The following is a 24,983-nucleotide window of genomic DNA, read 5'->3' on the forward strand; positions in this document are numbered from 1 at the left end:
GGGTCCCTAAAAAGCACAACAGCCAGGTTTTCCGTACCATCGATTACACGTAGAACTGCCAGGGCTTTTACCCCAGCCTCGGGGTGAAGGGGCAGATTCTCAGGCTTTTTACCCCAGCCTCAGGGTGAAGGGGCAGATTCTCAGGCTTTTTACCCCAGCCTCGGGGTGAAGGGGCAGATTCTCAGGCTTTTTACCCCAGCCTCAGGGTGAAAGGGCAGATTCTCAGGCTTTTTACCCCAGCCTCGGGGTGAAGGGGCAGATTCTCGGGGTAACACAGTCTGATTTAATGATATCTGAGCGTCCCAATTGGTGCTTTACTCCCTGCTATATCAGAGCTGGAATCCCTGCTTGAATACAGGTGACTCCATTCAGAATATCTTTACCCCCTGATCAGTCGTGGTTTCCATAACGACCGTTATTAGCAAGTGTGTGTGAAGGGATATTGAAGGGTTAATACTTGGGGGCCCCTGTTGTGCCCCGTGGCGAATCCCCCAATTACCCCAATGACCGGGCACACGGGGCAGTTACCCGGCGGGCCCGGAGCCGATATCACCCCCACGCTGTAACACTGTGGCCCCTGTCTGGATACACACCACAGACATCAGGGCCGGACTGTGGATAATGAGCTGGTGCTGGCCCTTTAAGGCCGGCAGCCGCCTACTGATCTAAATGCTGCCAGCGGCTGAATATAATAGGCCGCAGTGGGCGGATCCGGCCTCAGACGTGGGTGGGGTGGGAGGTGTGGCTACCTGCCCACCTTACCTGAATAGTTTCCACTTGCAGAGAGGTCAGAGGTCACCACAGACTCTTATCCAATGAGCCCAAGGAGGTAAAGTGGGAACTGCCGTGGCGGTCTGAGCTGCGCGGTTTGCCCCCCCCCTTAATCCGCCCCTGAATATCGTGACCTCGGGGCCAGGAGCCTCAGGGGGGATCGGGGGTCTCTACGCACGGCAGCGGCCAGACGGGGCCCTCACTGGGGGGCTTCACGGGGGTCGGATCTGAATATTCTCCAGCAGATTGAATCTTAAAATCAAAGGACATGGCAAAAAAAATACTGCTCCACCGTGTGGCCCCCGGGGCCCAAATGTGCCTGGAGCAAGAAAGACGCGCCCGCAGAAGGGTGTAGAACCCAGTGGTACGCTCCGGTGGGCATGCTCTGGGGGCTGCGCTCCGGTGGCTGCGCTCCGGTGGGCATGCTCTGGTGGCTGCGCTCCGGTGGGCATGCTCTGGGGGCTGCGCTCCGGTGGGCATGCTCTGGGGGCTGCGCTCCGTTGGCTGCGCTCCCGCGATTGTGCGGTGAGATCACTGCTAAGAGTTAACATTCCAGTGGCTTGAGCTCATTGGATAAGAGTCTGTGGTGACCTCTGACCTCTCTGCAAGTGACTTCATCTCACAACATAATTAACCCCTCGATGCAGATCCCAAGGCTGCGAGGTGCGCGCTAGGCGGGCCAGGGCAGTAACGTGCGCTGTGCAGGGTATGAGAGGGTTAACCGGCACTGAATGTGTTAAACCACGAAATTTAATAAACCCGAGCCCCTCGGAAACAGAAATACCACAAAATCAGCAAAAACGAAAAAGGACAAAAAAACTGAAAAAAAACCTAAATAAATCAACCAAAAACCCAACCGTCGCCCGATTGGCTCCAAACCCCCCAAACGTCTAACGTCCGGACCGGCCCACGAGCTCCGCGGAGAGAAGAGAGCGTCACAAAGTCCGCTGTCTGCGTCTCGTGGACGTTCTCTGCGTGTCCCCCGGGGGTCCGCATTACCTCCCCAAAAGCACTTTAATGTCACGGAGGTCGTGGGGCCGGTTGGGACGTTCGGGGTGTTTGGAGCTGATCGGGTAATGGTTGGTTTTGAGGCTTTTTGGGGTCGCCAGACTGAGCAGGGATGGTCGCCCGTGCGGAGCAGGGAGGGTCACCGGGTGGAGCAGGGAGGGTCGCCCACGCGAAGCAAGGAGGGTCACAGGGCGGAGCCGGGAGGGTCGCGGGGAGGAGCAAGGAGGGTCGCCGGGCGGAGCAGGGAGGGTCGCCCGCGCAGAGCAGGGAGGATCACTGGGCAGAGCAGGGAGGGTCACGGGGCGGAGCAGGGAGGGTCACGGGGCGGAGCAGGGAGGGTCACCGCGTGGAGCAGGGAGGGTCGCCCACGCGAAGCAAGGAGGGTCACAGGGTGGAGCCGGGAGGGTCGCGGGGAGGGGCAAGGAGGGTCGCCGGGCGGAGCAGGGAAGGTTGCCCGCGCAGAGCAGGGAGGATCACCGGGCAGAGCAGGGAGAGTCACGGGGCGGAGCAGGGAGGGTCACGGGGCGGAGCAGGGAGGGTCGCGGGGCGGAGCAGGGAGGGTCGCCCACGTGGAGCAAGGAGGGACGACGGGCGGAGCAGGGAGGGTCGCTGGGCGGAGCATGGAGGGTCGCCCACATGGAGCAGGGAGGGTCGCCCACGTGGAGCAAGGAGGGACGACGGGCGGAGCAGGGAGGGTCGCTGGGCGGAGCATGGAGGGTCGCCCACATGGAGCAGGGAGGGTCGCCCACCTGGAGCAGGGAGGGTTGTCGGGCGGAGCAGGGAGGGTTGTCGGACGGAGCAGGGAGTGTCGCCCACGCGGAGCAGGGAGGGTCGCGGGGCGGAGCAGGGAGGGTCGCCGGGCGGAGCAGGGAGGGTCGCCCAGCCACGCAGCTCTTAGCCGTGAAATGACCGGACAGTTAGCGACCCGGGAAGTAACACGCGGTTTATTTACAGGTCAGGTGAGGAAAGACCATAAATCAGAACATCTTCCCGCCCAGACGGTCCGGCGCCGCGCTTAGGCCACCGAGCCCCACAACGTCCGTGTGACTTTAGCCGTCATTCTCGGGGTGATGCCGGGGGGCCGATGGACGGCTCGGGGTCCTGGGGATGTCCGGTCCAAAAAGCGAAGTTTCCCCGGGACGGACCGCGGGTAGCCGGAGTGGGTACGATAGCCGCGCAGGCTGCTCTCCACTCCTCTAGCGGCCCCAGCGACCGGGGTGGGGTGGTTCCGGGCGACGTGGGCAGGCAGGTGATGCACGGTGGGGTCGGACCAGAGGGGGTCGGGGCTCAGACAATAAACAGCACATACACAGAAAGGGACCGATACGGCATTATTTAACCCCGGATGGTCATAATAACTGCTACGGGCGGCACTCATTAACCCCGCGCTGTCACACCCTCAGTGCAGACTGTATCAGAATTCTCCCGTCAGCATTATTTTAGCGGACTCTGATTATTTCTATTGTTTTATGTAGCACCTCCATATGCCGCAGCGCAGTACAAGCCTATTATATGATCGATATGCCGAGAACGGTGAGAGCGGTAATCGGGGATCTTCCGGAATCTTCTCCTTTCATTAGTAATATTTTTAGCTTGCCAGAATCCGCCGCCCAGCGCAGCAGGTGAGAGGCCGGGGTATTAATAACATCCCAAGTATGAGCGTGTCCGGGGGCAGAAGGTGCGGACAGGCCGCTCCCCGCACACAATGAGGGCTTTGTGCTGAGTGTGCTGGGTGTGAGGACGCGGCAGCTGCGGCCGGACAGCTGGGACCGGCTTCTGCCCCATCTGACTCACCAACACAGGAGCGGCCCCCGTTAACCCCCGCAGCGTGTGTGGCCCTCAGCCGGCCGCCTGGCGTGGAAAGGGTTACCAGGGGCTCAAATATTTATAAATAACGGGAAATAATCGGTTAAAACCCCGGAAATGCCGGATTCCAGGAGCGGGGTTCCTGTCGGCTCCGGGCGTCCAAAATCGGTAAAAATGTAAAGCTGACATTTTGGGGTTTTTGGCTCTTTTTTTAGGGCTGAATATTTTATAAAACACATTTTTCACTAATCGGAACTTTATTGCTATTTCACAAAATGACAGAAACCCAGAACGTCCCAGCAGATCGGCCCCCGCCGGCCCCCGTCTAGTCGCCGTTTCTCCTGCTGAAAAGACTCAAACCTTAATCAGTCGTCAGTCTCGTCTTAGATTCAGGAGCAGTATGTCTATCCCATGCATGTTTAATCCCCTCACTGTATTACCCGCTACCACCTCTGCTGGGAGGCTGCTCCACTTATCTATCACCCTCTCAGTAAAGTAAAACTTCCTTCCATCCCATCTCGGTCTCCGACTCTCTAGCGTTGGATTCCACTCTCTTTTTGTAACTTTTCTCCTCTTTTGAAATAAACTTCAGAACAAAAACGTGGAGGGTGAGAAATTTCTACTTTCTAGAAAGGGTAGTAGATCCCCGGAATAAACATCCAGTGGAAGTAGTACGGGGAAACAAAGGAGTTCCAGTTATAAAAGTGATGAGCGTATCACAGGCTGCTGCATGCGCGAGCTGACGCCGCAGCTCTTGGTGTCTCGCTCCGATAGCGAAATGTTTTTGAAAATCCTTCACCGGGCGTCAGTGACCCCGAAGCTCTTTGTCGCTTCCCGCTGGGGCGATTGTTCTGTATCACGGCCCTTGGGCCGGCCCCCGCGTCGCTATATTCTAACGCTTTTGGGGATTCCGCTCTATTTTTGTAATTTATATTTTATTGATATTTTTGGTATGCGGTACTGTTACATCCTCACTGGATCCGTATTCGGATTCGCCCTCGTTTTCTTGTGCTTTTCCTCTTTGAATAAGTAGTTTTTGTATCGCGGCCCCGACGGGCCGATCCGGGTCTGAGCTGCTCTTTTTTCTATAAATAAAATAAATATAATAATGATATAAATAATAGGTAATAATTAAACGAAGTCATTTTATATGAAATGATTTTTATCATTACTCAGATTAGAATTTATACTTTTCCGATGAATACTTTATTTTGCATCGTTTCCCGGGTAACGGGCCGTTTCCATGCCGTTTAACGTGCGCTCATAGCGTTAACGTGTTTTTAACGTATAGAGTAGCAGACAGTATACTCTGCGCACGGATTCACTGGCCCTTGGGCATCAGAGAGTGTCCCCGATCTGTGTCATGCGCATGTCTCTCTCTCTCGCACGTCTCTCTAACACACGCGCATATCTCTCTCTCGCACACGCGCGCATATCTCTCTCTAACACACGCGCATGTCTCTCTCTCTCACGTCTCTCTAACACACGCGCATATCTCTCTCTCACACACGCGCGCATATCTCTCTCTCACACACGCATGTCTCTCTTGCACACACGCACGTCTCTCTCTCTCGCACGTCTCTCTAACACACGCGCATATCTCTCTCTCGCACACGCGCATGTCTCTCTCTCTCACGTCTAACACACGCGCATATCTCTCTAACACACGCGCATATCTCTCTCGCACGTCTCTCTAACACACGCGCATATCTCTCTCTCGCACACGCGCGCATATCTCTCTCTAACACACGCGCATATCTCTCTCTCGCACATGCGCATGTCTCTCTCACACACGCGCATGTCTCTCTCACACACGCGCATGTCTCTCTCACACACGCGCATGTCTCTCTCTCTCTCGCACACACGCATGTCTCTCTTGCACACACGCACATGTCTCTCTCTCTCGCACACGAGCATATCTCTCTCGCACATGCGCGCATATCTCTCTAACACACGCGCATGTCTCTCTCTCTCTCGCACACACGCATGTCTCTCTTGCACACACGCACATGTCTCTCTCTCGCACATGAGCATATCTCTCTCTCGCACGTCTCTCTAACACACGCGCATCTCTCTCTAACACACGCGCATGTCTCTCTCTCGCACGTCTCTCTAACACACGCGCATATCTCTCTCTCTCGCATGTCTCTCTTGCACACACGCGCATGTCTCTCTCGCACACGCACATGTCTCCCTGTCTGTCTATATATATACTCGGCACTCTGCTCAGCTGTCACGCTCTCCTGCGAGACACAATCAGCCCATTGTGACCCCCGGCACAGCTGTGGTATTAGAGGGCGAGTGAGAGTCACGGGGTATCAGCTGTCAGGTACCCCGGGGGGGGAGGTCGCAGGGCAGGAGATCTCAATGTAAACAAAGATGGGGCGGAATAAGAGGAGACAATACTGACGCTTAGGAAAATTATACCTGCTAAGTGTCCCTGTTTACTTTGTCCAGTCCTCTTTACTTTGTAAACCCCCCTCTGACCCGCTCTCCCTCCCCCCTGTGGCCCTTTCGCCTCCTTCCCTGTAGCCTCCCCTGTGGCCCTTTCTCCTGCCCCAATGCCCCTTCCCCCCTGGCTTCACCAGCCCGCTGGGTCTCCCCCCACTGATGCAGCGTGCAGGAAATGGATGTGACGTCACTTATAGCTGGGGGGGGCAGAATACATTTTTTCACTAAGCGCAACTTTATTGCTATCTTACAAAGATACAGAAACCCAGAACCCATCAGCAGATCGGCCCCCGGCGGCCCCCGTCTAGTCGCCCGTTTCTCCTGCTGTAAAGACTCAAACCTTAATCAGTAGTCGTCCTCGTCTTAGATTCAGGAACTGTATGTCTATCCCATGCATGTTTAATCCCCTCACTGTATTACCCTCTACCACCTCTGCTGGGAGGCTGTTCCACTTATTCACTATGTAATCGGCTCTTGTAATGCCGGATCCCATGGATAGCGGAGTTTTTACTGGGGGGTAGTAATGGTGGGATTATTGGGGGCTCCTCTCCTCTCCATTAACTTTCAATGTTTGTTGAGGAATTATTTCAGTTTAAATAACTTGAAATCACCCAATTCCATTAACCCCTTGGGGGATGTGAAATGTTTGGGGGGGGTGAGTTTATCCCAGGGGGGCTACAGCAGCCCTGAGTCTGTAGCCACTAGAGGCAGATTGGCAATGGGGCATTTGTAGCATTTGCCCCTGGTGGCAAGGGACCCTTACTTGCTGCTTTGTAATTTATGTAGTCATTGTACAGCGCTGGGGAATATGATGGCGCTATACAAAAACAAAAAGAAGAGAAACATCTATTACACCGTGCTCGCGACGCCACAGGGAAGGGGGGCAGATAACGCAAGGTTGGTTACACTTGGGGTATTAGGGGGGATAAGGTTGGGGGGGTTTGGATAAGGTTAGGGTGTTGGGAGGGATAAGCTTAGGGTGTTGGGAGGGATAAGCTTAGGGTGTTGGGGGGGTAGGGTTGGGGTATTGGGGGGGATAAGGTTAGGGTGTTGGGGTATTAGGGCAGACAGAGCAGCGGGAATTGAAAGCGCAAGCTGCCTAAGCGGCGCGCTAATTGTCCATCACTAGACGTTAGTTATATAACAGGGGGCATAGGAAGGTCAGGGCATTACGTTTTGGCGGCTCGGTTAGCCAAATCCAGTTTCCGGTTGCCGGGCAGGTAGTTTAGATAGCGCAGCTGATTGGTTAATCCGCTGTGGTGCAGAGCGAGCGTTCTGTGCGGCGGGAAAATGAGCGCAGCTGATTGGTGCGAGACGATTTTAAAATTAATAAATAAATAAGCAGCGCGCAAAGCGTTTAACTCTCCTCACGCGAAGTCTTCAGAGAGTGGTTACTGAGCGATAAATACGTTATATGTCGTAGTTTTATAGGGTTAAAGGTCGCTTCGGTGTGGAGGTGAACGAGGTTTGGTGTCGCAATCCGGCTGAGAGAGGGACGGATTGTATTTGGTGCGATACATATAAATATAGAAGTATTTATTTGGTTGTTATTACATTAAATGGTTAATGTTTTGTTACCCCGCGTAAAGCCATGGCCATTTTTATCCAATTCACAAAACTGTCTGCAGTTCTGTATTTATCGGTTTCGGGTCGGTCTGCGGTTCCGTATATATCGGTTTCGGGTCGGTCTGCGGTTCCGTACTTATCGGTTTCGGGTCGGTCTGCGGTTCCGTATTTATCGGTTTCGGGTCGGTCTGCGGTTCCGTACTTATCGGTTTCGGGTCGGTCTGCGGTTCCGTATTTATCGGTTTCGGGTCGGTCTGCGGTTCCGTATTTATCGGTTTCGGGTCGGTCTGCGGTTTCGTACTTATCGGTTTCGGGTCGGTCTGCGGTTCTGTATTTATTGGTTTCGGGTCGTCTGCGGTTCTGTATTTATTGGTTTCGGGTCGTCTGCGGTTCTGTATTTATTGGTTTCGGGTCGTCTGCGGTTCCGTATTTTTCGGTTTCGGGTCGTCTGCGGTTTTGTATTTATCGGTTTCGGGTCGGTCTGCGGTTCTGTATTTATTGGTTTCGGGTCGTCTGCGGTTCTGTATTTATCGGTTTCGGGTCGGTCTGCGGTTCTGTATTTATCGGTTTCGGGTCGTCTGCGGTTCTGTATTTATCGGTTTCGGGTCGGTCTGCGGTTCCGTACTTATCGGTTTCGGGTCGGTCTGCGGTTCTGTATTTATCGGTTTCGGGTCGGTCTGCGGTTCTGTATTTATCGGTTTCGGGTCATCTGCGGTTCCGTATATATCGGTTTCGGGTCGTCTGCGGTTCCGTATTTATCGGTTTTGGGTCGGTCTGCGGTTCCGTATTTATCGCTTTCGGGTCAGTCTGCGGTTCTGTATATATCGGTTTCGGGTCTGTCTGCGGTTCCGTATTTATCGCTTTCGGGTCGGTCTGCGGTTCCGTATTTATCGGTTTCGGGTCAGTCTGCGGTTCCGTATTTATCGCTTTCGGGTCAGTCTGCGGTTCTGTATTTATCGGTTTTGGGTCATCTGCGGTTCTGTATTTATCGGTTTCGGGTTGATCTGCGGTCCCGTACATATCGGTTTCGGGTCAGTCTGCGGTTCTGTATATATCGGTTTCGGGTTGGTCTGCGGTTCCGTATTTATCGCTTTCGGGTCTGTCTGCGGTTCCGTATTTATCGCTTTCGGGTCGGTCTGCGGTTCTGTATATATCGGTTTTGGGTTGGTCTGCGGTTCCGTATTTATCGGTTTCGGGTCGTCTGCGGTTCTGTATTTATCGGTTTCGGGTCAGTCTGCGGTTCCGTATTTATCGGTTTTGGGTCATCTGCGGTTCCGTATTGATCGGTTTCGGGTCAGTCTGCGGTTCCGTATATATCGGTTTCGGGTCGGTCTGCGGTTCCGTATTGATCGGTTTCGGGTCAGTCTGCGGTTCCGTATATATCGGTTTCGGGTCGGTCTGCGGTTCCGTATTGATCGGTTTCGGGTCGGTCTGCGGTTCCATATTGATCGGTTTCGGGTCAGTCTGCGGTTCTGTATATATCGGTTTCGGGTCAGTCTGCGGTTCCGTATTTATCGCTTTCGGGTCAGTCTGCGGTTCTGTATTTATCGGTTTTGGGTCATCTGCGGTTCTGTATTTATCGGTTTCGGGTTGATCTGCGGTCCCGTACATATCGGTTTCGGGTCAGTCTGCGGTTCTGTATATATCGGTTTCGGGTTGGTCTGCGGTTCCGTATTTATCGCTTTCGGGTCTGTCTGCGGTTCCGTATTTATCGCTTTCGGGTCGGTCTGCGGTTCTGTATATATCGGTTTTGGGTTGGTCTGCGGTTCCGTATTTATCGCTTTCGGGTCTGTCTGCGGTTCCGTATTTATCGCTTTCGGGTCGGTCTGCGGTTCTGTATATATCGGTTTTGGGTTGGTCTGCGGTTCCGTATTTATCGGTTTCGGGTCGTCTGCGGTTCTGTATTTATCGGTTTCGGGTCAGTCTGCGGTTCCGTATTTATCGGTTTTGGGTCATCTGCGGTTCCGTATTGATCGGTTTCGGGTCAGTCTGCGGTTCCGTATATATCGGTTTCGGGTCGGTCTGCGGTTCCGTATTGATCGGTTTCGGGTCGGTCTGCGGTTCCGTATATATCGGTTTCGGGTCGGTCTGCGGTTCTGTATATATCGGTTTCGGGTCGGTCTGCGGTATTTGTTCCGTATTTGTGGATGCGATGGATATTGTGTGGGTAGAAAACTTGGAGGGGCGACCGGCAGATCTTGGAGCGCCATCTAGTGTCCAAACAGAGGAGGCAAACCATCCTGCACCCATCACAACCCAACCCCCCATCACAACCCCCCCACACATCCTCTGTTTTATGTAATAAACTTTATTTATAGTTTTTTTAAATGACGTCCACATAATAAAAAAGAAACGAACGTCGCGTAGAATCAGTCACCAAAATACCCGCGTCCTTACCCCGTATAGTGAGGACGGCTCAGGGCCCCCCCGTGACGGCAGAGAGCCAGGTGGACTCGGGGCCCCGCCCGAGCATCTTTAAATGCTAAGCCCCCAATTCATGCGCGGTTACAGAGATGTCCAGAGGCTGCTTACCCCAGAACATTGTGAGATTGGGCAATGATCTCAGTGCTGCAGCAGTGAACGGGTTAAACAGTCTGCCCCCAATGGGGGTGAAAGTGACCCAGGTGTATCTGAGGAGAGGGGGCAGTCAGGCTCCCCCCTTACATTCAGGTTGATAGACGTAGCCCTTTAGTGCTGGGGGATCACAGCCCCCGACGGAGACTCAGAGGGCAGTTACCCCGATAGCCCTGTGATATAAGCTATGGAGAGGGCAGGTGTGTGTGTGGGGGGGGGGAGGGGGGCTTCACTAAGGAAGAGGGGCAGGTATATGGGGCACCACTGAGCAAGGACAGTTGGGGCAGCAGCGATGGAAAGAGACTGCTGTGGCATTCAAGTCGCATGCAGACGTATAGGTCCTGGCCGAGTGGGTGGAGTGCGTACGGAGGGGCTCCTGGATGCTGGGGGCAACAGAGCGGGAAACAACGCCAGTTTTGGGGGACATGTTCTGTCCCAGTGATCGAAACCCTATAGGATGAGGTTAGTGAGAGGAAGCAGGCAGGGGGCGGCGGCACGGCAGGCGGTGCGATTATCCGCACATAGTCAGCGTCAACCACTGCAAGAGAGAAAAAATACATGGAGTCGGTTAAAGCGTCAGCTCCTGGAGTTAGGATATGCAAATAAAACAAACTATAAGAAGCGTTTCCCACGCAGGACCTCCCAGTCATGTGACCACAGACACCGCCCAACCATTTCACCTACATATCTGCCAAGTATCCCTGCGGTGTAAATATATTATAGAGGGGGGTATATGTGAGGTATATGCGGTGTGAATATATTATAGAGGGGGTATATGCGGTGTAAATATATTATAGCGGGGGTATATGCGGTGTAAATATATTATAAAGGGGATATATGTGAGGTATATGCAGTGTAAATAGATTATAGAGGGGGTATATGCGGTGTAAATAGATTATAGAGGGGGTATATGTGAGGTATATGCGGTGTAAATATATTATAAAGGGGATATATGTGAGGTATATGCAGTGTAAATAGATTATAGAGGGGGTATATGCGGTGTAAATAGATTATAGAGGGGGTATATGTGAGGTATATGCGGTGTAAATATATTATGGAGGGGGTATATGTGAGGTATATGCAGTGTAAATAGATTATAGAAGGGGGTATATGTGAGGTATATGCAGTGTAAATAGATTATAGAGGGGGGTATATGTGAGGTATATGCAGTGTAAATATATTATAGAGGGGGCATATGCGGTGTAAATAGATTATAGAGGGGGGTATATGTGGTGTAAATAGATTATAGAGGGGGTATATGTGAGGTATATGCAGTGTAAATATATTATAGAGGGGGTATATGTGAGGTATATGCAGTGTAAATATATTATAGAGGGGGTATTTGCGGTGTAAATAGATTATAGAGGGGGTATATGTGAGGTATATGCAGTGTAAATATATTATAGAGGGGGTATATGCGGTGTAAATAGATTATAGAGGGGGTATATGTGAGGTATATGCAGTGTAAATATATTATAGAGGGGGTATATGCGGTGTAAATAGATTATAGAGGGGGTATATGTGAGGTATACGCAGTGTAAATATATTATAGAGGGGGTATACCTCTCCGAGGTTCATCTCTGCAGAGCCACTGCCATCCTGGTCGATGCCCTTGAAAAACCCTGTGAGGAGGAGACAAAAAGCTCAGGGGGCAATAAAGGACGCATCTATGGGGGACGCGGGACATTTCTAAACCCCCTCCCGGGACATGATACCTCTTAACCATTTACCAGCCTCACTGGACAGCAGAACGGACTGTATGTTATACATCATGTAGCCGGGGCCACGCATTACAGCGCCGCGTATACACGGCTACGGGCTGTAGGGGGCTGCAGTATATCAGGCACTCACTGAACATGGCCTCCAGCTTCACCAGGCAGCAGACAAAGTTATCGAAATCCACCCCGAGCTCGTTATCCGCAAAACGCGCCACCAGCACCTGCATCAGCTTATTATTCAGCCGGAAACCTGCAGAGTGAGAGCGAGAGTGAGACTCGGGCGAGTGTGCACTCAATCCCAGTACTCCACGTTAGTTCCGTGACTTACCGGCACTTTCCAGGGCGAGGCGCAGCTCGTAGGCGCTCATCGTTCCGGATTTATCCAGATCGTGCTGCCTGAAGATGGTCTGTAAAGCAGGAAGAGAGCGCAATGTGCAATGAGTGTAATATAGATGTCTCGGTATATATTATCTAATTAACGTTATCTCCATGAGAAAGTTAAGGAGTAGACAGTAAGACCACCAAAACCTAATTTACTACCTAGGAGGCAACGTCTGGAGATATGGGTGACCCCCAAAACCTGATTTACTATCTAGGAGGTAACATCTAAAGATAAGGGGACCAAGGATAAATTCCTAACACATATGTAATGGTCTTAAGTTATTTCTTAGACCAGAGCGTCTCTCGCAGGTAAATGAAGAAATTACAACGTGTAAATATGAGTAGAAATCCTAATTATAATGGGTAAAACCCACCGTTATGATTGGAGAATTCCAGCCAATAGGTGGAGGCTATGATAATAAGCCCCGTCTTTAAAAGCTTATGTCTTTAATAATTTAGAACGCACCCTGAAAGAGACAGACCCTGACGGACTCATTCACCAAATGTACCCCAGAGAATTGGAATCTTAAGATCCTGGCACCATATTTCACTCTTAGCGTTACTTTGAGTTGTAACCTCTATAACTGGTAGAAACTTATATTCTTTCCACTGAACCTGGATTAATTTCTACAAGGACCGGTCGGACAACAGCAACAAGTGGTGGTAATTATAATTGTTTTATTATTCTGAATAGAGTTGAATTTTGTCTTCTTCGTATAGAATTCCCTGTTTCTGGGAAGTAGTATATTGCATTATTGTATATGATATTATTGTATATGATATGATATTATTGTATATGGTGTTATTGTATATGATATTATTGTATATGATATTATTGTATATGGTGTTATTGTATATGATATTATTGTATATGGTGTTATTGTATATGACGGCTTGTGAGACTGCAGCTTATAACCCGTGATAATAACAATAATGAAAAGGTATTTTTACCTGTAGATGAAGTTTGACATTATTTGCATCTATTAGGAATTTCATTAAATACTCTTAGACATTATTAAATTATTTTTAATTTGTTATATTAGTAGAACTAATAGATAGAGTTAGTGATCTTTTTATTACTGCCCGGCTTATTATTATTTTGGTTGCTGAGTGGGATGGAAATTAATTGTGTGTTAGACTCATAAAGTATTAATTAATATTGATAACTATCGATAATATACTGTATTTGAATTGATTCACTTTTGACATGTTTTAAGAATTTTCTGTTTTATATTATGCACTGTGTGGCTCATATATAAATTTTATAAATTGTATTCACAATAAATAATATTTTTGATTGATTATCGTGGTGATTAATATCTAATTTGAATTATAATTTTCGTTGATCTGAAAGGATTTAGGATCGGAGATAAAATATAGGGAATCTCCTTAAATTAGTATTGTGGATGTGGTACTACAATATTTGGTAGCGTCGTTATTTTGCGTGTGATAAAATATTGGTTTTACCTATTTTGCTCATTAATATCCCTAACAGCACACGGAGGCGTTCGATACGCAGAGGCGCTTCCGAGGCAGGAACTGTCTCATGCGCAGCCCTTTCATTTAATTGCACATTCAATGAAAACACCCAGTGGCCCCAGGAGCCGCTCACCAGCCAACTGCGAATCTTATTCCACAGGATCTGAAACTCCACCACGCCCAGCTTGCCGCTGCCATCTTTCTGTGAAGGGTTAATTAAGGATTTTACCTCGAGAACTCGCCCTCAGAGAAGCCCCCTGAGCGCTCGCCGAGCGAGGACTGAGGGTAGTGGGAGTTACAATCTCAGCTGCAGGACCTTCATACTCGAAATTTTTCTGTGACCGAGGGAGAGATTTACTAAACCCAACTTTTACAGGTTCTTTTATTGCGCATCCCCCCCTCCATCATCCCCCCCGCGCAGGGACCACCTCCTCCATTGCCTCCCCACACAGGGACCACCTCCTCCATTGCCCCCCCCCCACGCAGGGACCACCTCCTCCATCAATCCCCCCGCCCAGCACCCGGGAAGGATACGTCCATGAGGTTCACCATCTGGCGGCAGGACTCCATGCTGAACCCGTCCGTCTTCAGGTCTTTGTCTGCAGGGTGAGAAGAGACGCGTCACGAAACCGACAGCCACGGGCGAGCCAACAGACTCGGAGGGTCCCAGAGACGCCGCGGCCAGCCGCCGGAGGGTCCCAGAGACGCGGCGGTACATGGTGGGATATATTCCCAGGAAGCCGCCGGCCCCCAGGGGCCCGTACTTACGTCTGCTCACCACTCTGTTCAGGATGTTCTTCAGCTCAAAGACGCTGATCTCCATATCCTGAAAAACACAGAGGGGATGAACGTCCCCAAACACGGCTGCCCCCCCCCCCCGGGACCCACTGCCCCCCCCCGCACACCAGGGGCCCCTGCCCCCCCATCTGAGAACACGCTGCCAGCGATGAGACTATTCCCTCGTATTCATCAAAACCGGGATCTTTTACACTAAATAAAACATTTAACCCTTTAGAATCTCGGGGTTTGTTCACTTGGCCCCAGAAGGTTAACGCATGTTCCCGGGGGGGTTGGGGGTTCTGCCCCCCGCTGGGTTCTAACAGACCGCGGATCTAGAACTCACGTCTCCGGCCAGCTGCTGGAACATGTTCTTGAAGGAATCTTCTACGTCGTCTTCTGTCAGATGCTCCTGATAAATAAAAGACACGCGGCGGTTATCGTGGCCCCGGCCCCCGCGGACGATCAGAAAGGCTCTGGAGCTGCGTATGTGGAGGGGGGGGCCCGGAGGAGCTTATTGCCCCACGCGTGGCCCTAAACCCCCCGCCATTACACTACAGAGCAATTCAAATGAATCGTTAGCGGAAAGACCGGAAGAAAAGCTTTATTTAAACGTCTCAGAAGTTTCCGGGGGGGGGGTTAACTAGTTAACTATCCCCCCCGGCTAGATAAGGGCTCTATGACATCACCGCGCCACGACGACAAACCGGTACACTGGGGCAACTGGGTAAAATCCACCAATGACTGATGCTGTAATTGCCCTTGCGAGGATCGCCCGGCTGTAGTAAAGGGATTATTTTCCCCCAGGGGGCAGAGTAGTGGACGCCTGCACCGGCCACCAGGCACAGACTGTAACGTATCCCCGATATATCGTGTGTCTTACTTCCTCGGGCAGGTCTGCCGACACCTCCTCGTCCAGCTCCCTGGAAACAAAAGACATGGGTGAGAGTTTTTCCTCCCCGGCTGCCCAGAGACATGCGGCACGAGGCCAGTCACCCAGTCCCAGCAGACGTCGGGTTACTGAACATTACCGGCATGACACCGAGTGGAGCGAGGGCCGGATTTATAGCGCCATCACATTCCGCAATGACACGCCCCCACGTAATGACACGCCCACCGCGCAATGACACCACCCCCTGCTTTGGGGTAATTTAAAAAAGGACAATCGCCCTGTTTTGGGGCTGAACGCCCCGGCACTCACTGGATGTCCGAGTGTTTCTCCGTGAAGATCCGCAGCACGAAGTCTCCCTCCTTGTGGGGCTCGAACGTGGACGGGACGATGATGTACTCCCCTGGCGGGAGTCGGATCTGGTTGCTGACCTCGCGCAGGTTGATGAAGGTTTCCGAGCGGGCGCAGGACTGATGCCGCAGGAAGAAATCCTTCTTCAAGTGGACGTTCTGGCAGCCCTTAAACTGTAAAGGGGGAACATTAGCGCCTCTTACCCCAACCCCCCCCCCCCGGATGGGGTACGCTGTGTGCAAACTGCCCCAAATGATGCCCCGGCCACAGTTAGGGGCCCCATACTGCCAAATGACCCCAACAGTGTTATTTGGGGCCATCGCGCCGATTAGGTAGTAATGGAAAGTTATGGCGTGCGATGGGGGGGCGTCTCGCGCATGTCCGGCTCCACACGTACCTCGTCCGGGACCTGCAAAGACACGGAGAGACAAATTACCACCGCCAGCTCCCAATATATAGGGTTATTGCCCCCCCCCCACGACGGGGAGGGTACCGGACCAGCACACCGCGGGGCAATTCCATCAGCGTGGCCCCTGTCTGAACACCACAAAGCGATTCTATTTAAATAGCCCCTCCCCCGGATTTACCTCGTAGACGGCGAAGCCAATCGTATGCATGTCTCCGCCCACCCGCCGCTGCTGCCGCCGGTTCTTCTGCATTAGGGCCACCAGGAAGCTGCAGGCCAGCTCGTTATCGGCCGGGTCGTCGTCCTCCTCCAGTAGCGTCACCTTAAACTGAGGGTTGATCCAGAAGGTGGCTGCGGAGACACGGCGCGGGGTTAGCGCTGGATTCGGGACCCCGATCGCCCGCGGACGCAAGGCGCCCCAATCTCACCCGGGTTGTTCCTGCAGCCCCCGGCCGTGCTGCCCCTCCGCCACGTGCCGTCGTAGAGGGTGGTGTGCCACTTGCCGAGGCCGTCTTTGTCGAGCGCGTCGGGGGTGAGATTACAGATTTCCAGCCGGGAGAACTGACGCAGGAACTCCTGGAACGACATCCTGGAAGAGAGAGGGAAAACCAGGACGTCCGGAGGGGCCGAGACGGACAGACGGCGACACAAACAATACTTCGAGACGCCGCCTCACCAGAACTCCCCGTCCTCCATCTTCAGTTGCAGGTCCTCCCGTTCCGAGGGGTCCACCTCGTTCCACTCAGAAGAGCTGAGAACGACAGTCAGCGTTAACATACGGCACGGACCCTCCGAGTGCTTCGCTGCGGCCACTATGTGGTTAAACTGGGGGCGTGTCCTCCCACCAGTGAGCTCTGCAGGGTCCCTGAACCCCCTAATCCCAGTTCGTACCCCTCCCACGAGGACATGCCCCCCCGACCCCATCTTTATTGACGTACTTATCGCTCCACGCTCCTGTCCACTCCACTTGCCCCCAGGGGTTCCGGATACGGATCAGTTTCTCCAATTGGCCCCTGTAATTTACCTGGCAGGTGAGGGGTTAACAATATTAGTAAAAAAAATAAAACACAACGTCCGCATCCATCTGCCCAACAAGGGGCCAACAGTGCCACGTCCCCAGCCACGTGCGCATCCACCGGGAGCTCACGTATTTTTTCCCGGTTTTAACGTATTTTTAACCCCTTCATGACAACGGCTGATTTTATTTTTTGTACCCTTCGTTTTCTTCTTTCTGAACTCAGGACAGGAAGGGCTTTCTTTCGATGACATCGTTCTGATCGTATCATATTATTTACTATAAAAAAAGTATAAAATATGGTGAAAAATCTTTTACTCCTCTATAAAAGGTAATGAAAAAAAAACCTGCTAAACAGATTCTACTCTCCGTCCCGAGTTAAGAAATACCCAACGTTTTATGTTTTTTTGCTTTTTTCTGCAGGTTATGGGGCAATAAGTACAGGCAGCGCTTTGCTAAACCATTTTTTTCCCCAAATCTGGTCGTTCTGCCCCCATGTGCTATTTTGGGTGTCTTTTTTTTTTTTTTTTAAATGTATTTTACTAATCACTGTGATTAGAAAGCTGGGCTCCCTTGACTTGCATGGCTGGCCGCAGTACCTCATTCAACCTGCAAGTGGAGCCAGAGTTCTCTAGCGGGTCTGGATCCCTTCTGGTATTTTTTTACAGGGCGGCCGCCATTTTGCGATTGGCGAAATCCCTCGCAGTGGCGGTTGTGAGCGAGCGCTCTCCTGGGGTGAGTGTTTGGTGTCGCTGAATGCTTTGTGATCGAGGGATCGCCTCCTAAACGATTTTGAAACGGGCGTCCGCCGGCACACAGCGCATGGCGGAGGTTGACGCCCCGGGGAGGGGCCAGACACGCCCCCTGGTGCCGACCGCGGTGTTGCTGAAGGTCGAGTTATTACAGCAACCCCGTTTGGGTGCAGAAAGCGAACGTAGTTTAAAGTCCTGGCGGTCCTGGCACGTCAATTGTCGTTAACCCTTCGTTTTCGGGTGACGTGCCAGGGCCGTCAATTGTCATTAAGGGGTTAAAGCAATTTCCTAAATTGTAACACAACCTGATAAAGAATATCTTTCCCAGGATGTTCAGTGAGCAAACCCACGGGCCACGGGAACCCACGGGCCACGGGAACCCATGGGAACCCACGGGCCACAGCGTATCAGACACAAAGACCTGATACCCACCTCTTTGAGAGCGGTGACGGAGTACGCGTGGCCCTTCACAAGCTTCTTGAATGTGACGGCCTCCATGTCATGAGCGCTCGTGATCTGAGGACGAGAGAGAGACGTGGCAGCTTCAAAAGAGGTGAAGAGGGCAGATGGAGAATGGGGATAGGAGGAGAGACAAGAACCACAAGAAGAGGGAGAGAGAGGGCACCAAAAGGAGACCAGAGTGGGATCCACGAATATTGCCCTGCTTTACACCCACCTCTCAAACCGTGGCCCAAATCGTGGGCAGCCAAGATGGCATTAACCCATTCACTGCCTACGCGAGCTGTACTCACATCGATAGAGCACCCCAGCAGAGACCCTCGCTCCAGCGCCCGGCGGATGATCCTGTCCAGGTCACGGGGGGCTTTCCGTAATTCGTACATCTCGGCCACTCCGCCAGTGAAGTCCTCGAAGCCCTCCGTGGTACTGCCACCCGACAGAGCCTCGTAGGAGCCGTTCAGCCTGAGAGACGTGAGGCAGAGAGGAGCGAGCACGGTTTATTGCTCTACGGTGCCGTGGATACAGCTCTGCGTGGGCTGGACGCCACGTCACGTAAACTCTCCCCACCATCTAATTTATGAACATGGGGCCCGACACCCGACACGTATACAAAGCCACTAAAAAAATATAAATAAAAAGTCCGCTAATCTGCCCCCCCCGGCCTCCAAAATATCCAAAGTAAATATATTTACCCCCAACAGGAAAGCGGCGCCGGGGACCCCACCACGTGAAACCCACGGCTCACAAACTCCATGCCACGGTATCACCCGTAAAGTACCCCCCCGCTGACACTGCTTGTGGCGCCAAATTTAAAGTAAAGACCAAATGTAACCCCCTCTGTGACCCGGAGTTGCCCCCCCCTATTATCGCCCCTCTCACTTGGACGGCACTCACTTGGCGTACGCCTTCTCCAGCAGCGCACTCCAGAACTCCGTGCACTCAGCCGAGTGAACGAACACCAGCTCCCCGTCCTTCACCGGCAGACGGTCGTCCACGACCACGTCCACCCACTCCCCAAACTGCCAGATCTGTGGGCAGGAGGCAGAGGGTCAGCGGGCAGAAGGGAGCGCTCAGTGATTCGGGTGCATGTACCCAGATATAGCCCCCCCCGTGGCAGGCGCGCGTACCCAGAAACAGCCCCCCGTGGCAGGCGCGCGTACCTGGAAATGGAAGATGCCGGCGTAGTCGTCCTGGAAGCTCTGGCCGTGGGGTACCACGCGGTGTAACAGCTCCTCGTTCAGAGTCAGAGAGCCGATGGCAGCCAGGAGCCAGCAGTCACCTGCGCAGACACGGAACGGGCAGTGTAAATGCGTACGTGACACATGTGGAGCAATCCACCGGCGCATGCACGGGGGTCTGACACACACGGCAGACACGTATGTTCCTGTGACACGAGTGCACGTTAAGGACACGGCAGGCTTTTCCTTCCCGTGGGCTCCGTGTGCACAGGGAGAAAAGGCGGTCTGGTCTCTCCTGCCACCGATAAACGATCCACCGGGGGCCGACCGAGGGTTGGGGTGACCCATGACAGCAGCTTGTGAGGGAGTCAGCGTGGTTGCAGACCACGGCTCAGGTGCCCCGTGGCACACTGGAGGAACTCACCCAGTGCCCCCTGACAGATGTCCGTCCTGGTCGCTCCACCAACGATGAACTGTGGGTCGTCCACGATTTCCTTCGAAAAGAGAAGACAGATTGAGACGAGCGGAGCCCGGCACACGCGTGTACCCCTGTAACGTGTCCACGTGCCACGCCACCACCCTGTTACCCCAGGGCACGGTAATATCCGAGTCCCCGAAACCCGCACTGTGTCGAGCCACGGGACAAAGACGAGGTTTGCCACGTTTGCACACTCACCGACGGGCGCTTCCACGTCACGCCACGGACTTTGCTGGAGCCGGGGCCGAGCTCCTTGAAGCCCAGCGTGGGGGTGGCGGCCGGGAACTGGGGGTCTTCGAAGAGAGTCCCGCTCTCCACACACTGCTGCCTCAGGCTCTCGAAGTCCTGGCCCAGGTATTTCACGGCACAATCGTGGGACCCCACGCCGGCCGCCTTCAGCCGATCGATCCTCAGCTTGGACGCGATGCCACCGAACGGCGTCATACTCGCTGCACAGGGGGTAAATATCAGAGGGTAAGAGGGGAGATGCCCAAACCACTGCACAGCCACGCAATGTGCCACCGAGAAACTGCCCCGACAAACCTGTGCCACGCATACGCCGACCGGCGCCAATCCACGTGTAGCCCTCACCAGCCACAGAGATGGGGCGTCAGTGGGGCAGATTCCGGGGTCGCACCTTAACGTTCTGCATTACACACCCGGTGACCCGCCGGGCCACGGCCACCCAGTGACATTAGATGCCCCCCTGGAACTGAGTGTTTGCCCCACGAAAAAAACGCGCAGGCCCTCCCCTGTCAGAGAGATTCTGCCCCAGGTATCAGTGGGGGTAAGATTGGAGGCTGGGGGGTATCTGGCTGGGATTTCCCCCCCTTTGCGTGGATGCTGGGGCAGTTACCGGTGGTTTGTGGCATTGAGAGCCGCGTTTCGCTTTGTGGTTTTCTGGGCGCCTTTAAATATTATATCAAGCTGATTAAATATTAGTTTTTCACAGGCTGATCCGCCACCCAGCGCTGGAATCACCCGGCCGCACCTGCCCCATCACTACACCCCCCCCATAACTCAAACATTCGTTGTTACGGACAGCGCCGGTCACTGAGACAAAGTATTTCCCCGCAGGAAGCTCTGTGCCCGGGGCAGGTGGGGGCAGCTAGTAACACGTAAGGGGCATTTAACACCCAATCCGGCGGCGGCGGCGGCAGGTCCCCGGCCCGGAGCTATGAATAGAATAATTACCCAGAATCCTCCAGCAGCCGCGGCCGGGGGGGGGGTTACGTCGGTGAGTCAGCGCGGCTTCGTCCAGCGGATGCCTAAAAAGGGCCGAGAATATTTACCCCGTCCCTGCCAGCACACGGGAAGCCCTGCACGGCTCCTCACGGGGCCCGGGGGCCACGGAAGAGATTACACATTATATATAATGAGCGAACACCCCCACATATTAACCCCTTACTACCCCAACCCACAGGCTCTATCACCGGCACCTGCTGACGATGGCAGCCAAATAACGGAAACCGTGACTGGCCGGAGGGTACAGATATTCTGAATGGAATCACCTGTATTCAAGCAGGGATTCCAGCCCTGATAAAGCAGGGAGAATCAGACATCAATAAATCAGAGGAAACCCCCAGAGAATCTGCCCCTTCACCGAGACGGGGGTAAAAACCCAGAGAATCTGCCCCTTCACCCCGAGACTGGGGTAAAAACCCAGAGAATCTGCCCCTTCACCCCGAGACTGGGGTAAAAACCCGGAGAATCTGCCCATTCGCCCCGAGACTGGGGTAAAAACCCTGAGAATCTGCCCATTCACCCCGAGACTGGGGTAAAAACCCGGAGAATCTGCCCCTCCACCCCGAGACTGGGGTAAAAACCCTGAGAATCTGCCCATTCGCCCCGAGACTGGGGTAATAACCCTGAGAATCTGCCCATTCACCCCGAGACTGGGGTAAAAACCCGGAGAATCTGCCCCTCCACCCCGAGACTGGGGTAAAAACCCTGAGAATCTGCCCATTCACCCCGAGACTGGGGTAAAAACCCGGAGAATCTGCCCCTCCACCCCGAGACTGGGGTAAAAACCCTGAGAATCTGCCCATTCGCCCCGAGACTGGGGTAAAACCCTGAGAATCTGCCCCTTCACCCCGAGACTGGGGTAAAAACCCTGAGAGAATCTGCCCCTTCACCCCGAGAAATATGTTATCCGGTGGGTTTGAGCCTCGTTATTCAGGTTTTCTTACATTCCTGTTACGTTTCAGACCCACCAACCATCTCAAATTTCAAGGGGCAGTCTCTACTTTCTGTCCCAATATCCAGTCACAGATTACCGGTCGTGGCCGTATTGAGGCTTTAAGAGGATATTGGGGTCCGGCGGGCAGATTACGGGAGGGTGAGGGATTACGGGAGGGTGAGGGATTACGGGAGGGTGAGGGATTACGGGAGCCCCAGACCATCGGAGAACGTTCACCTGGGGGCCGCAGAGGGCCAGAGGCTTCACTGTAACAGAGGGAAGTTTTACTTTACTGAGAGGGGGGGGCGGTGACACGGTCCGGCCCGAACCAACAGACAGGGAGGGTCCGCGCCCCAGCGCAGACAAACCCAACTGACAGGACACCCCCAGCGCAGACAAAACCCGCTGACAGGACACCCCCAGCGCAGACAAACCCAACTGACAGGACACCCCCAGCGCAGACAAAACCCGCTGACAGGACACCCCCAGCGCAGACAAAACCAACTGACAGGACACCCCCAGCGCAGACAAAACCAACTGACAGGACACCCCCAGCGCAGACAAAACCAACTGACAGGACACCCCCAGCGCAGACAAAACCCGCTGACAGGACACCCCCAGCGCAGACAAAACCAACTGACAGGATACCCCCAGCGCAGACAAAACCAACTGACAGGACACCCCCAGCGCAGACAAAACCCGCTGACAGGACACCCCCAGCGCAGACAAAACCAACTGACAGGACACCCCCAGCGCAGACAAAACCAACTGACAGGACACCCCCAGCGCAGACAAAACCAACTGACAGGACACCCCCAGCGCAGACAAAACCCGCTGACAGGACACCCCCAGCGCAGACAAAACCAACCGACAGGACACCCCCAGCGCAGACAAAACCAACCGACAGGACACCCCCAGCGCAGACAAAACCAACCGACAGGACACCCCCAGCGCAGACAAAGCCAACCGACAGGACACCCCCAGCGCAGACAAAGCCAACCGACAGGACACCCCCAGCGCAGACAAAACCAACCGACAGGACACCCCCAGCGCAGACAAAGCCAACTGACAGGACACCCCCAGCGCAGACAAAACCCGCTGACAGGACACCCCCAGCGCAGACAAAACCCGCTGACAGGACACCCCCAGCGCAGACAAAACCCGCTGACAGGACACCCCCAGCGCAGACAAAACCCGCTGACAGGACACCCCCAGCGCAGACAAAACCCGCTGACAGGACACCCCCAGCGCAGACAAAACCCGCTGACAGGACACCCCCAGCGCAGACAAAACCAACTGACAGGACACCCCCAGCGCAGACAAAGCCAACCGACAGGACACCCCCAGCGCAGACAAAACCAACTGACAGGACACCCCCAGCGCAGACAAAACCAACTGACAGGACACCCCCAGCGCAGACAAAGCCAACTGACAGGACACCCCCAGCGCAGACAAAACCAACTGACAGGACACCCCCAGCGCAGACAAAACCAACTGACAGGACACCCCCAGCGCAGACAAAACCAACTGACAGGACACCCCCAGCGCAGACAAAACCCGCTGACAGGACACCCCCAGCGCAGACAAAACCAACTGACAGGACACCCCCAGCGCAGACAAAACCCGCTGACAGGACACCCCCAGCGCAGACAAAACCAACTGACAGGATACCCCCAGCGCAGACAAAACCCACTGACAGGATACCCCCAGCGCAGACAAAACCAACTGACAGGACACCCCCAGCGCAGACAAAACCAACTGACAGGACACCCCCAGCGCAGACAAAACCAACTGACAGGACACCCCCAGCGCAGACAAAACCCGCTGACAGGACACCCCCAGCGCAGACAAAACCCGCTGACAGGACACCCCCAGCGCAGACAAAACCCGCTGACAGGACACCCCCAGCGCAGACAAAACCAACTGACAGGATACCCCCAGCGCAGACAAAACCAACTGACAGGACACCCCCAGCGCAGACAAAACCAACTGACAGGACACCCCCAGCGCAGACAAAACCAACTGACAGGACACCCCCAGCGCAGACAAAACCAACTGACAGGACACCCCCAGCGCAGACAAAACCAACTGACAGGACACCCCCAGCGCAGACAAAACCCGCTGACAGGACACCCCCATCCCAGACAAAACCAACTGACAGGACACCCCCAGCGCAGACAAAACCCGCTGACAGGACACCCCCAGCGCAGACAAAACCCGCTGACAGGACACCCCCAGCGCAGACAAAACCCGCTGACAGGACACCCCCAGCGCAGACAAAACCAACTGACAGGATACCCCCAGCGCAGACAAAACCCACTGACAGGACACCCCCAGCGCAGACAAAACCAACTGACAGGACACCCCCAGCGCAGACAAAACCAACTGACAGGACACCCCCAGCGCAGACAAAACCAACTGACAGGACACCCCCAGCGCAGACAAAACCAACTGACAGGACACCCCCAGCGCAGACAAAACCAACTGACAGGACACCCCCAGCGCAGACAAAACCCGCTGACAGGACACCCCCAGCGCAGACAAAACCCGCTGACAGGACACCCCCAGCGCAGACAAAACCCGCTGACAGGACACCCCCAGCGCAGACAAAACCCGCTGACAGGACACCCCCAGCGCAGACAAAACCAACTGACAGGATACCCCCAGCGCAGACAAAACCCACTGACAGGACACCCCCAGCGCAGACAAAACCAACTGACAGGACACCCCCAGCGCAGACAAAAC

At 53.8% G+C, this 24,983-nt stretch overlaps 1 protein-coding gene and 1 long non-coding RNA gene across 2 annotated transcripts; both read right to left on the reverse strand.

The window, feature by feature from the left end:
* Window positions 1–4,512: 4,512 nt before the first annotated feature.
* LOC128483830 (uncharacterized) lies at window positions 4,513–6,092 on the reverse strand. Its single transcript, XR_008351110.1, has 2 exons — window positions 6,013–6,092; window positions 4,513–4,670 (listed from the first exon to the last, which is right to left on the reverse strand). It is a non-coding gene; the product is annotated as an uncharacterized LOC128483830 (long non-coding RNA).
* A 4,570-nt stretch (window positions 6,093–10,662) lies between these two features.
* On the reverse strand, window positions 10,663–20,527 carry CAPN11 (calpain 11). Its single transcript, XM_053460119.1, has 21 exons — window positions 20,258–20,527; window positions 20,006–20,075; window positions 19,564–19,682; window positions 19,298–19,431; window positions 18,697–18,865; window positions 18,377–18,460; window positions 17,116–17,201; window positions 16,854–16,928; window positions 16,606–16,766; window positions 16,359–16,528; window positions 16,169–16,180; window positions 15,733–15,944; window positions 15,415–15,454; window positions 14,878–14,943; window positions 14,523–14,580; window positions 14,289–14,353; window positions 13,888–13,956; window positions 12,223–12,301; window positions 12,028–12,144; window positions 11,740–11,798; window positions 10,663–10,714 (listed from the first exon to the last, which is right to left on the reverse strand). Exons 1-21 carry the CDS (start codon window positions 20,501–20,503, stop codon window positions 10,688–10,690), a joined length of 2,118 nt encoding a protein of 705 aa, XP_053316094.1. The 5' UTR covers window positions 20,504–20,527; the 3' UTR covers window positions 10,663–10,687.
* Window positions 20,528–24,983: the final 4,456 nt, after the last annotated feature.

The sequence above is a fragment of the Spea bombifrons genome, chromosome 3 (assembly GCF_027358695.1).
Source record: "Spea bombifrons isolate aSpeBom1 chromosome 3, aSpeBom1.2.pri, whole genome shotgun sequence".
NCBI lineage: Eukaryota > Metazoa > Chordata > Amphibia > Anura > Pelobatidae > Spea > Spea bombifrons.

Excerpts from the sequence above, each read along its gene's own strand:
- CAPN11 (XM_053460119.1), bottom strand. The coding sequence starts at position 20,503 with ATGACGCCGTTCGGTGGCATCGCGTCCAAGCTGAGGATCGATCGGCTG. Across the intron at positions 16,929-17,115 it reads ACAGGAGCGTGGAGCGATAA|CTCTTCTGAGTGGAACGAGG; the intron begins GTACGTCAATAA and ends TGTCGTTCTCAG. Across the intron at positions 10,715-11,739 it reads CAGAGATGAACCTCGGAGAG|TGGTTGACGCTGACTATGTG; the intron begins GTATACCCCCTC and ends TCTCTCTTGCAG.